The sequence below is a fragment of the Leguminivora glycinivorella genome, chromosome 5 (assembly GCF_023078275.1).
Source record: "Leguminivora glycinivorella isolate SPB_JAAS2020 chromosome 5, LegGlyc_1.1, whole genome shotgun sequence".
Taxonomy (NCBI): domain Eukaryota; kingdom Metazoa; phylum Arthropoda; class Insecta; order Lepidoptera; family Tortricidae; genus Leguminivora; species Leguminivora glycinivorella.
The window spans coordinates 5,299,729-5,315,406 of NC_062975.1; the positions used below are offsets into that span (position 1 = coordinate 5,299,729).

At 37.7% G+C, this 15,678-nt stretch overlaps 1 protein-coding gene across 1 annotated transcript in view; it reads left to right on the forward strand.

Moving 5' to 3' along the window:
* LOC125226446 (prickle planar cell polarity protein 3-like) overlaps positions 1-15,678 on the forward strand; it is a 195,337-nt gene that overhangs the window by 145,900 nt on the left and 33,759 nt on the right. Inside the window, exons 3-6 of the mRNA XM_048130429.1 lie at positions 1,850-1,997; positions 3,200-3,416; positions 3,495-3,598; positions 3,746-3,889. Coding sequence (XP_047986386.1) covers positions 1,850-1,997; positions 3,200-3,416; positions 3,495-3,598; positions 3,746-3,889 — 613 coding nt within the window. The remainder of the gene's footprint in view (positions 1-1,849; positions 1,998-3,199; positions 3,417-3,494; positions 3,599-3,745; positions 3,890-15,678) is intronic.

Genomic DNA, 15,678 nt, shown 5'->3' on the forward strand with positions numbered 1-15,678 from the left:
ACAACTTGCTTTCTCGCGCGCGAGTTCATACAACATCCACGCGTCTTCAAGTATGGATTCGCGCGAAAACGCAAATTAATGGTAAGGATGAAGTCACAGCTATCAGCATCGAGCTATGAAGACGCTTAGTCCGTTTTCACATTATCCGATTCGATATCAGATGTCGGAAGGATTTCAATAGAAAAAATCCAAGATGGCGCCTGTAATGTATGGGTTATCGGTCTGACATCCGATATCGGATCGGATAATGTGAAAACGCACTGACGCATCGGAAAGTTGAAAGCATGCGTACGCATTTTTCACCCTAAACCGCTAGAGCTCAAGAATCGACACATAGTGGTAACACTTCCGGAGTCACAAGCGTCCATAGTCGGCGGTATCTTTACTATCAGCCGGGCCGTATGTAGGTATATTGTTCGCCACTGACGCAGACCGTAGTAATTTAAAAAAAAACATTTTCTAATCTAAAACACATTTGACATGCTCGCGATTCCCGGTGATGGTGTGTTCCCATGTTGCGTGGGTCTTTAGTGAAGCGTTTATTTAGTATTAATTAAAAAACGCGCGTTTTTATATTACATGGAGCTGTTTAAGCATGCAAATCGCAATAAGTACACACACAATGTAGTCGTGTTCCGTTACCGACTAAGTATTTTGCATTACCCGATCTTTGTTTTAAAAACAAAAACTGTGTTTTTGTACAGTGTACATATTGGTTAACGGTAAACAAACAAAGGATATTTAAAAGGACATGGTTTCATATTCACTTCACAAGCTATTATAAAAAGTAATAATAAATTTAAAGTAACTAAACATTTCCATAATAGGTGTTAGTATGTACCTAAATCTGGCCCACCTGTAAAATTCCTTAAATTTTTGGCCCCATAATAAAAGTTTGCCCACCATCTCAGATATATCAGAAATAAACAACATTTTTCCAAAACAACACATATTACACAAACTTTTAGCTTATATTTTCTGCCCTACTGGAAAGCTAAAATTTTCGGCCCGCTGCGCTAAACGAAGTTTCCACTTGTCTTAATGAAACTTGCAGTTAGCAAAATAAAACTGTATTATTTAGGTACACTTTTCATATCGCAAATAAGAAAGCTTAGCAAGTCATTACTTACTTTACTGACCTACTAGTAACATAATATACTGGTTTCTAACCATTATTTTATATTTGTATACGAATTATGACTGGTGACATTACCAGTGTGCAATGTTAACGGTGCAGTAAAACCCAAGTGTATTGTAAATGGTGTCGAAAAGAGCCGTTTAGCATAATATTTCTCTTTACGAGAACTACTCAAGCGTAGTTGTATTACCAGCATAATGTAAGCTTGAGAGTTAATGTTTTAAAAGTAGGTATTTACTAGAAAATGTTTAGAAATAAATACTCAACATGTTTAGGGCATGGCTTAAGTGAACTATGTGCTTTTATAAGATAAAAGCTGAGAGTATATTGAGTTTAGGTATAAACCCTCTTTTTGGTAAGTGTTGAAATGGCCTTGAAAAATATAATTATAAGTAAGTTTCGTAGGCACATACTCGTATTAAAGTACATAAGACTTTACACGTGTACAAAGCTTTTAAATATTAGGTATGCTGTTTTTAAAATACCTACCTTTTGATTCTTGAGATAATTTAAGATGTCATATACTACACCAAGAAAAGTTATTACGCAGAAAGATTTATTTTAAGGGTTACCAAAAAAAGAAAAGGGGTAGCCTTATAGGATCACTCGTGCGTTTGTCTGTCCGTTCGTGCATTTGTCACAGCACATTTTTTTACAAAATAAATAATTAGTAAATACCACAAATTAATACCTTCTCTTCCTTCTTTCCAGAAAGACCTGCAAGTCATGCGGCTGCGATCGGCTCCAGCACTCCGTGTACCACGAGGAGCTGGACTCCGTGCGGGATCGACTGGGGCTGCGGGATCGGCCGCAGATCGGCTTAGGGCTGGATTCGCCACCTGGGCTCACGCACAAGCAGGTACAGTCAGCAATAGCATCTTTTGCATACAATATATTCAGCTAGCAGGCCAACCTAAGGGATTATCCCCACACAAGAGACGCATGTCCTGAGGCGCGGAACAGACGTCCGCGCCACGCCGTCTGAATGTAATTTAAAAAAAGTCTCCTCAGTACATTTTGTATAGGAAAGACGTAAGACGCGCCTCCAGGCGACGCGTCGCTTGGCGCGCGCCGCGCCGCCTGGAGCGCGCCAAGAGACGTCTCTTGCGCGTCCCTTGCCCGTCCTTCCTATACAAAATCTACTGAAGAGACGTTTTTTAAATTACAAACAGGCGGCGTGGCGCGGACGTCCGTTCCGCGTCTCAGGACATGCGTCTCTTGAGTGGGGACGGTCCCTAACTACTCGGACAACCCAGAAGCGAGTTCTCTGGCGCAGTACAGGGAGACCCGACCCCAGATAAACTGGGAACATGGGTTGGACAAAGAAGAAGACACACAGCTAGCAGGCGATGAGGCGCCGTGGGAGAGCGGATCGGGGGGAGAATTCAGCTGCAGATCGGCATATAAGGCAGGACTCGCCAACTGGACACCTGGCCCTCGCCACATTACGTGCTCGGCCTGCTGGATCGGCCTCAGTCTCGACTCACCGCATAGACGCGCTCGCATTCACAAGGAGGTATGTGTAGCTTGTAGCGACGGGATTCTGTGCGAGACCGGCTCGGTCTGACCGACCCGTCACCTGGGTACGTAGCCGAATGGCACAAACGCTCACGAAACGCTCGTAGATATCTATCTCTATTGCTCTTGCGTGTTGGCGCGACAGAGCCAGACTACCTTTGGTGGCGTTTCGTTTTCGTTTCGCGTCGCAGAAATGCCATTCGGCTACAGCACCTGGAGTTACAAGCAGGTACAATCGGCTATACTGTTCGCTTGACATCTTTGCAGGCGCATCCAGCTAGCAGGCGGTTGGGCTCCGTACGAGAACGAATCAGTCCAGATCGACCTCGAACATTGCCAAATTAAAGGTTAAATAAGATTATCGAACCTAAAACAGCATACAAATACTTGTACGAGTTGTAAATAATTGGTATACTAGGAAAATAATGAGAGATATTTTATTAACAGCGTAGGTAGCACTAGGAAGGAAAACTGTTTGATAACTACTATGAATAATACCAGCAAATATAAATATACCGTTCTTATCAAAGCGTTTGCTTCCAGACGGAACAATACTGGGCTTCGTTGGCGGAACGCGCGCCGAGCAACGTAGGTGGCGCCACTGGGGCGGCAGCGTGGCGCGCCTGGCGAACTAGAGCGCTGGCCACGCAGCTACCGAAGCAAGACTTGTCTCTCTCACACTGTCGGCACATCGATGAGGCCCACCGCAAGCAGTTTGAAGATTTCGTCGCCGCTAGGAATGAAATAGCTTTAGATATAGGTATGCTTTAGTAATGCAATGCTAGTTACGTGTAACGCCAGCTGTCGGCGAGTAGTCAAACTAGAATGTTGTTTACAGGTGTTGCCGGTCAGCATCTAAGTGCGCCAGTGGGATGTTTGGGTTGTGATAAGCCCATTCGGAGCGGAAGTATCTCTATTTGTGCACCGCGGTTAGGTCAAGAGGTACGAGTTATGTGTTAATTTTTTTTAAAACATGCATGCGATTGTTGCAAACAAAACTTGAATCTTTTACGTGGTGTAATAGTTCCGCTACTCGCCGCTAGATGGCGCTATAATCAATTTACATTAGTACGTGTTGTAATTTTTCAGGCGCTGTTCCACCCAGCATGCTTCTCCTGTTCGGAATGCGACGAGCTGCTGGTGGAGCTGGCGTATTGCGCGCTGGACGGCCGGCTGTTCTGCGTCAGGCATTACGCCGAGCGGCTCAAGCCGCGGTGCCATGCTTGCGATGAGGTTAGTACCTAATTATTAATAGGATGATAGTTTTTTTTGCAGATGTTTTGGAAAACTATGTTCTGCCCTATTTAAGGTGGTATTTCAAGTCAAAATGCATGCGAAAACTTCGGCCGCGCGTAAACTGTAGTCACACCTCTGACAATCGCGATCAAATATATGTATGAAAGAGGCGCGTTCCGACGCACACAATCTAAGCTCGTGTAGGTGAACGCGTACTATGCTTGTATGAGGGAGGTATGACAGGCGGTAACTGTGAGGTAACCGGGAGCGGGTGGGCGGCACTTTCAGCGGGGAGCGGGAAGTGGCCATACTGTAAGATTTATTTATTACACTGTGCGGTAGTGCCCAACCGAAATGATAGATTCGATTTTTCAGAAGTTTTCTTATGATTCTGGACCGATTTGGAAAATAATCTGTTTCCATCGATCGCATAGTAAAACCTATTAAGTGACGAGTTCAGCACTTTAGTCTGGGCTTACAATTATTATAAAGCTTTTACTTGTTTGATACCTTATTATGATAACAATTAAGTCAATATTGGAATTTAGAAGCACCTGATGATTGGGCGGCGCAATCAAAACAATTGAATTTATTTTTCGTCTGTACAAAAGCAAATATTGTAGTTATCCTTTAAAATTAGAGTCAAGATCTACCTGGTACTGCCTACATTAAAATTTAATATTCATACACCAGTATCCAATGTTGAACCTTCTTCCCCAGTAATAAGTTTCGATAGATATGTAACATATAGATATTTATAGACGTGACTGTACTTGCCAAAATTTTGACTTTTTTTTTCAAAAAGCAAGAAGGGAAGAAAAATTCAACAAGTTATTCATGGTTCATACAAGCAAATTTCCTCTTCATGATAAGCATCAAAATTCTACCTTTGACTACACTTAGACACATATTAAGCTTGACAGGTATACCTACGCTAGTCTGGAGTGCAATCATCGCATTACAATTTTACACTTCGATATTAGATTACAACCACATTGGTTGTAGCTTATTCGCTCCCACTAGTACTACATCGTATATGTACGTACACAGCATGAATCCTACATTAGATTGGAGTTAGAGTAATCGAGTAGAATGATGACTCCGTATGGGAAGTGTGCTGGCAAATGTCAGGTGGCCAGGAATAGCGCACGTCTCGTTTTGTTTGGAATACCTTTAATTTGGACAGACGAGCGTTGCGTAAGAAATTCGCGAGGATCTTCACGACCATAAGGAAAGTCAGGTGATACAGTTTATTCTTCAACTTGGTTTCAGTTGTTGTAACATGGTTTACATGATACATTTTACTTATAAATTGAATCGACCGCATAATCTAAAACTGGAATATTTTTTTAGAGTTTACAAAAAGAGAAGTTCACAGAAAATTGCCTCTGGTCTTTGAGCGCTGTTTCAAAAAATTAAAGGTTATTCAGGTTTTTTAGTGTAAGTTGTGAATAAAAACAAACACCTTGATAGTCGTAATACATAATTTAGATTTACAGAAAATGCGTCATTCGTTCATGTCTCTTAAAAAGACACAAGTTTTAAGTAATAACGAAAAACATCAGTTTCATCATACCCAGAGCCGGATCTAGGGTTGTCAAGCACAGAGGGGCGACAAATTCACACTTCCTCAAATCCAAGGGGCGCCAAATTCGTCATTTTTTAAATTTTTGCCCCTCCTCGAAAAAGTCTAGATCTGGCGCTGAACATACGTACCTATTAACCTACCTAATTCGTAGTAGGTACTTACAGTGCGAAATGCATTAACAAATAAATCATACAATAATGACTCTTGCAACTATAACACTAAGTCTCAAACTACTAATTGACTCATAAATCTAGCCCATATTTCAGCCTAGTTATATTTCGAGTCCGGACACAAATATTGTTCTAAATATAACCCGACTTTTCAATAAGTCGGCCCAACTATGCCAAGCAATATTAACTGGTTCTTATCCTGGGCCGGCCAGTGTAGCGATATCGCAACCACACAAACATGTAGACAGATTTTAATAATTATCTTCTGACCTGTGTGGTGACGGGTTAAGAACTTCACCACCCCCTTTCTTCCCGTGGGTGTCGTAGAAGGCGACTATGGGATATGGGTTAAATTGTGGCGTAGGCGAGAGGCTGGCAACCTGTCACTGCAATGTCACAGTTTCGTTTTCTTTCAACCCCTTATTTGCCAAGAGTGGCACTGAAGCTTTAGTAGTTTCATGTGTTCTGCCTACCCCTTTATGGGATACAGGCGTGATTGTATGTATGATTGTATGTATGTATCTTCTTACAACTTTGTCACAATTTTCGTTTTCTTTCAACCCCTTAATTGCCAAGAATGTCACTGAGACTTTAGTAGTGTCCTGTGCTCCTACCCCTTTATGGGATACAGGCGTGATTGTATGTATGTATGTATGTATGTACATTACAAATTCATCCTAAAAGTACTTATTTCAAACTTACAAAATGCTGCAAAGGTAATTTATATCTAAAAATATAACATCTATTTACAATATAAATATCGGTATATTTATCTAACAGAATTTTCCATTTAAGGAAAAGAGATTTCTTTAATATATTCAACACTCTTCATATCAATATAGGTCAGTCAGCAACCGAATCTATGCCACAGATTGCCAATCAGAATAACCACTAGCAAGAGTTGAACTGACAATATGAATTACGAGTCGCAACTGCGCTCGTTCATTCATGCAAAGTGCACCACTGGCGTGTATAAATATTTCCTGACTGGCATCTACGCATCAACTAGATAATAATTAAATGTGTGAGGTAGGGCAGGGTACTTAATAGTCGTACAATGTAAGGTATAATAAATACAACCTAACTAAGGTAAATATAATAAATAAATCACGCCTGTATCCCATGAAGGAGTAGGCAGAGCACATGAAACTACTCAAGTTTCAGTGCCACTCTTGGCAAATAAGGGGTCGATAGAAAACGAAAGTGAGTAGCGACCCCGCCTTTATGTACATGTCGAGAGCGCGACGCAAAGACGCTTGAGAAAGGTTCTCGAAATTGAACCGAAACATGTCGAACGCTATATCGACTTAATACGTGAGTAACCCGCTTAAAATATTTTTAAATAAATAATAACTAAGCATAAAATTGAGTAGGTATCAGTAGCGGCAGCGGCTGGTCCATACAAGCCATATTATTTTCATATCATGCCATAAGTAAGTTTCCTATAAGAGAGATGTGCATCAGGCACAATTTTGCCGTACATTGTTTTAATATTGGTCAAACGGTTTCGGTAGCGTTTTTTGATTTTCAGTAGGTAGGTAAGTACCAGACTTAAAACTAACGTACAATATAAGTTCCAAAGTTTCGATATGCAATTTTTTTATTTTGTTTAATAATATGTGTGTTTTACCATATAAGTGTTTTGGTTGTATTACACTGTAAGCTTATATGTGAAATAAACGAAATTGAATTGAATTGAAAAAAGACCAATATAAGTCGGTAAAATATGAGTAAAGTCTAAGAAAAATCTTTCATGTTGCGCCACACTTTTGGTTGGTTTTAATCTTGTGTCGAGAGATGGTAGTTTATTCACAACGACTACATTATTAGTCATATACTCTCTAGACGCTCTTTGATAGGGCTGTAATACTTTAAATAATTACTGAATATCGTTACAAATTTCTTTTCGTGAATTAAATGTGAATTGTGAACTACCTGTGCAGCTGTGATCATAACCCTACAGGTGCGTAGCAACTGCAGCTAAAGTTTAAATCCCTGCTACTGAATGAATAATACTCCCGGTATGTGTTTATGGTTACCGAGCAAAAATAAACTGTTAAACAGTAACACCTCTTAGTTGTGATAGCCGCTTCGGCTTATTTGAACGTATTTTGCACGAATTTTGGCAGATCTTTTTAAATATTTTATCTGTGGTCGCGGTGCGGTTGAGTGTCCCGTTGAAGAGGTAAGAATGATAGTTGTGTATACTACACGTCATTTATAGTACGGATTCGCCATGATTAAATTATACCTAATATTTATATGAACATGCTATTTTAATATATAACTTTTTATTCTACACCCTGTTTTTATTGACTAAGTTCCGTTAACTTTAAGGGACAATTCTTTAGTTCAAATATAATAAATTTCTCTAAGAAACTAGCCTCTTAACTCTTACGCTTATCGAATCATTAAAAAAAATAATTTATTTACTGAACATGTGTGTGGCATCCCTTACCACTTCCTAATGATATTTGTTTTGACATGTGCCGTCAAACAATTGACAATGCCTTTAATATTATGATTAAGGTCCTCTCACACTAATTAATCCATTTATTATGTATGGAAACGAAAACAATTGTTTTTTTCCAATTTAACAAAAAGCGACATACAGGGTGGTTCCTGATAGTGAACCTAACTGCGTGTCGAATTTAACGGAAAACAAAAAAAAACACGTTGTATTTTGTGGCGTAGGCGAGAGACTGGCAACCTGTCACTGCAATGTCCCAATTTCGCGTTTTCTTGCAACCCCTCATTTGCCAAGAGTGGCACTGAAACTTGAGTAGTTACTCTGCTTACCCCTTTATGGGATACTATGGGATACATTACAAATGCATCCTATAAATACTTATTTCATCTCTGACATATGAAAAAACCTGGTTGATAATCAGTCAATTTTGCGTGTATAGAATGCCAATGCATAAAAATGTCAGACTAAATTTAGTTAATAAATATAGCAATTATTTAGCATGCATATGACAATAAGTAGTGACTTGGAGTATGTCTGAATAATAATGCAAGGATTTACACATATTACTCATAGGATAACTTTACTTTTGTTGACCATAAAGCTCATGAAAACACTGCACCGATTTTGAAAGAATTAAGTGTGAAAACGTCACATTTTAATAAAAGACTAAACTTTCTAACATCTACCTATTTTACTCACATATTATTTTTTGTGGCAATTCCCAAAAGTTCAGTGTGCCAAATTTTATGCACTTAACACATGATGCGTTGAACATAAACATGTTTATCCCTGCAGTCGGGTAATAACACTAATAACTGTAATAATTAACATTTCATGTGAACAGCTCTTGACCCATATTTCTAAAACTGGTACGAATTGGTGCAATTCAGCGGTCGTATTGCAGTGTCATGTTTTATTTATTTGGGACGTTTGAAAAGTTCAAAGAATATCAAATTAAATTGAGTGCAATTATTTCTACTCGTAGTGCGAATACTAGTGATTTACTCTAATATGTATTTATTAATACCTATCTACACGTGTACATGTACATAATTGGGTTTTCCGTCACATATTTTTGTTAACCTATTTCTAGCTTAAGTAGTCATTTTTAAGCTGTTTGTTTTTTTTAATAAAATAAAATTTATAGATAGATACCTACCAATCCTAGATAGCGATTCTTAACTTCTTCTGTGCTTTGTGTTGGTAGTTATAGAATACTTAATCAACATTATCTGGTAGTCATGTCTTCATAAGACCCTAGTTATCAACTTTGTTCTATACTACACATGCATCAGTTTAATATTAACGGTGAACTGTATCGCATTTTCAATAGACACGTTTTTATTTTTTCTTACAATAGGCTAGTTTCCTACTAGTCAAATCAGCTTCTTTTTATGAACAGTCAAAACGAGTTGCTAATATGGAATTACTATTGAGGAGTGACGTCACGGTCAATTCATTTACTTTATATCTTTCTCTTTGACTTATTAAATATAAATTATGATTAAACATAACTACTGTCCATATTTTCTTCTAATTATGTGGTGCTTTATTTCGTGCTCTGCATAAAATATTTTATTTTAAGTATAGGAAACTATTCCTATACTTAAAATAAAATATTTAATGCCTATTCTATATTCTCTGCAAATAATAAACCTGCAACCTGCCGTGTGATGTACACAACGTCTACAAGTCCTTGGTGCTATAAGGAATACTTATAAGTTACTTTACTCGTACTAGCTGATAATGTATAATTCAGCACAAGACAAACACGAGCTGCCTTACCAATCGTATAATACGACCCTAGTTTCATGGGCGTTAGAGCGTTTGACAGTTTGACTGCTGTGATGTTACAAATGCAGATGTCTAGAGAGTCCCTGCAATCTTACCAGGTCTTTTTATACCCGAAACTAGCCTGCAAAACTCCATTGAAGACCCACGAAATATTTATTTAACTAGCTTTTACCCGCGGCTTCGCCCGCGTAATAAAAGTATTCATTAAGATTTTCATTTGGATCCGTAGGTTTCTCTGTAGGTATATTTATCTGCGATTATTTCGATTGCACATAATACTTTTGCTTGCAATGATTGTAGAAATATTACACATCGACCACAGCGTAGGTAATTCTATATACGCTGAGGAAACCTTTATAAACATCCCACATAGCCCGTATTTCGACACTATGATCGGTGGGTAAAAAGTACTTTTTTCTATTATCCCTTACAATTTTTTACATTTTGCTTATACTTATCGCAAACGTAATCTTCAAGCAAGCAAACAACGATCGTCATAGAGCACATTGATTGTAAGAGACCGCCGACCGATTATCCGTATCCCTCTAACGATACCCATATTATCCGTATCCGTATCCGTATCCGTATCCCTATCTCTATCTCTATCTCTATCCCTATCCCTATCCCTATCGCTATCGCTAACGCTATCTCTAACGCTATCGCTATCCCTATCGCTATCCCTATCGCTATCGCTATCCCTATCGCTATCCCTATCGCTATCCCTATCGCTATCCATAGGGATAGCGATAGCCCTATCCCTATCCCTTATCAAGATAACACTTTAAGTTCTCGCGCTTTGTACATATATTTAAAGTCACATACAGGTCGAACGCGATTAATTAACATTATTTTTACCTTTTTTCCCAACGTTTCGGCCAGGTTGCACTGGCCGTGGTCGCGGAAGACTGACGTCCCAGCAAAATGTCACCGGAGATGTAAACAACACAAAACTACCCGATATTAATTTATATAAATGTTCGGGGTAGACAAATAAATATAATCTACCCGCTTTTAGTTAATGTTTATTTCCCACCGCACGACACACAAAAAAAAGAAAAAAGGTAAAAATAATGTTAATTAATCGCGTTCGACCTTATTAAAGATGTTTAATGATTTCTTATCAAGTGCTAAAATATAAAGTTTCATGGTTTTATCTTTTAAAATTAAGAAATCCCATACAAACTTTCAACCTCTTTTTCAACCCCTTCATCCCTTTTTTTCGAAATAAAAAGTAGCCTATGTTCTGTCTCATCTCAGGGTCTAAAGATTGTTTGTTCCAAATTTCATCAAAATCGGTTGCGTGGTTTAAGCGGGAAAGCGTAACAGACAGACAGACAGACAGACAGACAGACAGACAGAGTTACTTTCGCATTTATAATATTAGTATGGATTAAAAATATATATTTGCCTATTATACATGAAATTTTATTTATACAACGATTAATTTTATTGTAAGTATTATTTCAAACAAAAAGAGCACTTCAATAAAAAAAAAACAATAAAACATCAATTAATCTGTACTAATATTTAGCCACAATTTAAATTAACTTTGCCCTAAGCATGGACCTATATTACTCTATGGCCCTAAGTACTGATATTTATACCTACCTAAAGCCTATCTACATATGCAACTAAGCTTTTTTCACTTTTACTATAGGTACAAGTTTAGTAGATACCTGCGTGTGGCGTAATGCTAATCTAATTCGCACTCAACTTAATTGAACGCTAATTTGCACTTACGAAACCATGATATCTACCTACAGTTGTTTCGTTTTTTACTGGTAACCTAAAGTTTAATTTTCTCTAGAAAAAACTCAACGCCATGACAGTTCCCCGAAAGCGTTCATCGATCTCCCAAATAGCGATCGATCTCTTTGAAGTCGTGTCGTGTTAGTTTGTTTATAGCCACTTGATGTAATAAATATAATCGACGCACACGACACGACCGGTGGCGAGCGACGCCTACTTCAATCCTCTTTCGACAGTTACCGTGGTCGTGTCTTCCAGGTTTAAAAAAATATTAATTAAAAAGTGAACGTGTCCGTGATATGGTGTCCGGTATTTAAATTTGCGCGCGTTCCGCTGTGGAATTTGTGTGCGTTCGGAAATTTAAAACTTTGTGTAAGTTTAAAAAAAAAACAGATTTTTTTTGGAAATAACCCACCATTTTTTATGCACATCCTTACTAAAAGTTTAACACTTGAGTAACAATAGTGATGTTTAAGCTTATTTTTGTGACAGATTACGACAAAAACTTTGTTTAAACGAATTTAAACATGTATTTAAAATCTTTTTATACGGATTAATCACTTAACAAGTAAATGAATTAACGTTTGAAAATATAATCTAAGCCATGCCATGCGCTATAATCATTACAGGGATTAACCGCACAGGTTAAATAGGACAATTCTGCTAATTTGCGTCCACATTTTATAGTATTTTTCCACATACCGAAAGAAAATTTTATAATGCTTTTTGCGAAATATCATTTTATATGCATAATACGTATGCATATTATGTAAATTATTGTTGATACAGTAAAATTGCAAAATTGGTTGATATTAAAGTTTTGTCTAATGATAATTAACGAACATTTGCGCTGGCCGGATACTACTACAGAATCTTTATTTATGTCAAACCTTTGAATAACACTAGCTAAATGGTATAAGTAAGTTATCTACTTGTACATTGGGACATAATCAAATTAGACAATAATTTATACATGAATATGTAAAGGTGCAATTTACATATAGATCCTAAATGAGACACTCTGTATTCGCAAGGTGAGGGCGATTGGTATTGCCCTAATTTTGTAGGCTTTTCTGTGTTAACTCTTGAATTGAGTCAAAATAGTTCCAACAGCTGCCACTAGCGGTGTTTAGCTTTCCGTACGATTGCGTCTATTCGCAATGACAATCAGCGCCACTCCTTCCTGCACCACAAATAAAATAAAGTACTACTTGAGTTAGCTAGAATGATTTTTTGTAGTTCCGCTACTCAACACTAGATGGCGCTGTGATGTATTAAAGTTTCGCGACACTTGTTTCGCCGTCTAATAGGTACATACACGATTTATTTGTTTGAGACGTTTACAATTTGTCCGGTGGGCGAATGCATAAATCCCGGCCTCATAAGAGTCATAAGTTAATTACTAGAGCAGTTGAATCTACTAATACTTACTAGATTCAACTGCTCTTGATAGCTTCTCTTGTAAATACAATCCTCACTTTAGTTTGGCCTCTAATTTTTCAATTGTATTAGATGTTAACTTGGCATGGACTAAATTTTGTCTAATTCACACGATCATCATAAAACTGCTTTAAATAGTTTAACAATATATAATTTGAGAGATAGATATTTTAGGAGATTGCTGGCAACCCGAGCCAAGTAAACATTAAAAACACGAGCTCCGTCGTTTTTCTGTATTAATAAATATGTATTAATGTTGAAAACAAAGGGATTTAATGTGGAAGAAGTGCAGTGCTATGCTTACCTTGGAATTACGGACCCAAACATTCAAATAATCACCATTGGACACTAAATAGAAAGGTGAGAAGATTAATTTGACCGTTGAATCACTTGTTTTTTGAACTACAATAACATTAAAAACCCTAAATCACTTAAAAGATAACGGCACTGCTAACAGCTGATTGGAAGATTCGGCACGACTGACAGTACTGACAGTGACAGTGCTCCAACGTGACAGATGCAAGTGTTGCCATATCGAAATATCTCTGCGTTTACGGAGATAGCTGTAAAATCGTGTGAACATCGACGATATTTTTAAGCACCTTGTGAAAAATCCAAAAATGATCTGCTCCGAGTGCAAGAGGAAAATAGAAAGGGGAGAACTATTGAGTTGTGCCTCCTGCCAAACAACTTATCACTTTTCATGCTTCAACTACACTACAGCTTTTATGAGAGAGCATGGCAATGAGTTAAAAAAATACTGGAAATGCCCCCCGTGCGCAGCGAATTCCCGCTTACCCCGCGATGACAACACGCCTGCGTCTCCAACGTGGATGAGACAACCGCCGACTAATGAAGCAGACATGTCGTTAGACGAAAGTAATGTTTCGAATATCATGGGTGACACCAACATAACGGATACACCATCCCCAAATCACCAGGTGGAAACCCCAATCGAAGAGAACACGAATATGAATATAACCACGGAAAACATATCTTTCGATAGATTCAAACATTTAATAAAGTCAGAATTTGAAACTTTGAAAGATAGTCTGACCGAATCTATCACCAGAAATATAAAACAAGCGCTACTAAATGAAGTGAACTCAAAAATAAACACACTTCAAGAAAACATATCTCGAGAATCAACAATATTAACTAATGAACAAAAACGACTACAAGAAACCATAAACCTCACAAACGAAAATATTAAACACTTAGAGGATGAGAACTCAAAGCTACGTGCAGAAGTAGAAGCATTAGCGAATAAACTAGACAACAATAATCAAATGACAAATGGAGAGAACACTATTAATAATAATAAAAGTATTGTTCTCTATGGTTTGGAAGAGTACACTGATGAAAACAGCTATGTTCTAATAGAACGTGTTGCTAGATTGTTTTATGAAATTGTGGGCACAGATATTAATGGGTATATCGAAGATATAGGAAGAATAGGAAAACGAGGAAATCGAAGACCAATACATATAGAACTTATAAGCAAGCGGATGAGGAATTATATTCTAAACAATAAATACATCTTCAAAAACACAGGGTTTGCAATCTCGGAATTTATGGACACAAACACATTGAGACAGAGACGAGTAATAAGAGAGACTTTACAGGACGCACGAGCACGCGGTCTGCGTCCGATAGTAAAAAATGGAAAGGTTTTTGTAAATGGATCCGAATACTGCTGTAACTCGCTGCAGACCACAGAGCACCGACAAACAAATGGACCACAAGCACCGGAACAAACCCAAGAGAACTCTAGCTCGAATAGTGAAATACACGTGCAAAACACAATAGCTAAAGATAATACATCAAACTCTACCTTTCGGAACTAAATTGCAAATTATATTCCAAAATATGCAAAGCTTATGGAACAAGACCCACCTCCTTCAGGCTTTCACAGAAGAAAAACCTCAAATACAAATAATAAGCATCTCGGAAACCTGGCTCAATAAAACTAAGGAAGATCTACTGGATATAAAGGGATACAGTGTCAGCTCGTCCTTTTGCCGAACACAACACGAAGGTGGAGGAGTGCTCATATTGACAAAAAATGGAATACAATGTCTCGACCGTACAGATATTACCTCAATCTCTTTGGAAAAAATAATAGAAATAAGTGCGATTGATCTTCCGCAGGCAAACCTTTTAGTCATAAATTTATATTGGCCAAATAGTAAGAGAGAAATTGAACAATTTTATATAAGTTTAGAAAACCTTTTAAAATTGATTAGCATCAAAGACAAGAACAAAAATATTGTTATTGGAGGTGACTTTAATGTCGACTTTCTCTCAAACAATAGAGAAAAAATAGGTTATCAAGTTTAATGTTATCCTTTAACTTTCATCAAAAAGTCATAGAGCCAACTCGTGTTACATCAACTAGCACCAAATGTATTGATTTAATATTTACCAACTTTAACACTAAAGATTCTATATTAAAAATTCACGAATATGGCTTTTCAGACCACAAAACTATTTCGCTAAGTATACCTATATTCGCTCCTAACTTACGCACCCTAAACATCTGTAAAAGGCTTTTTAATGACGAAAATATCTCCAA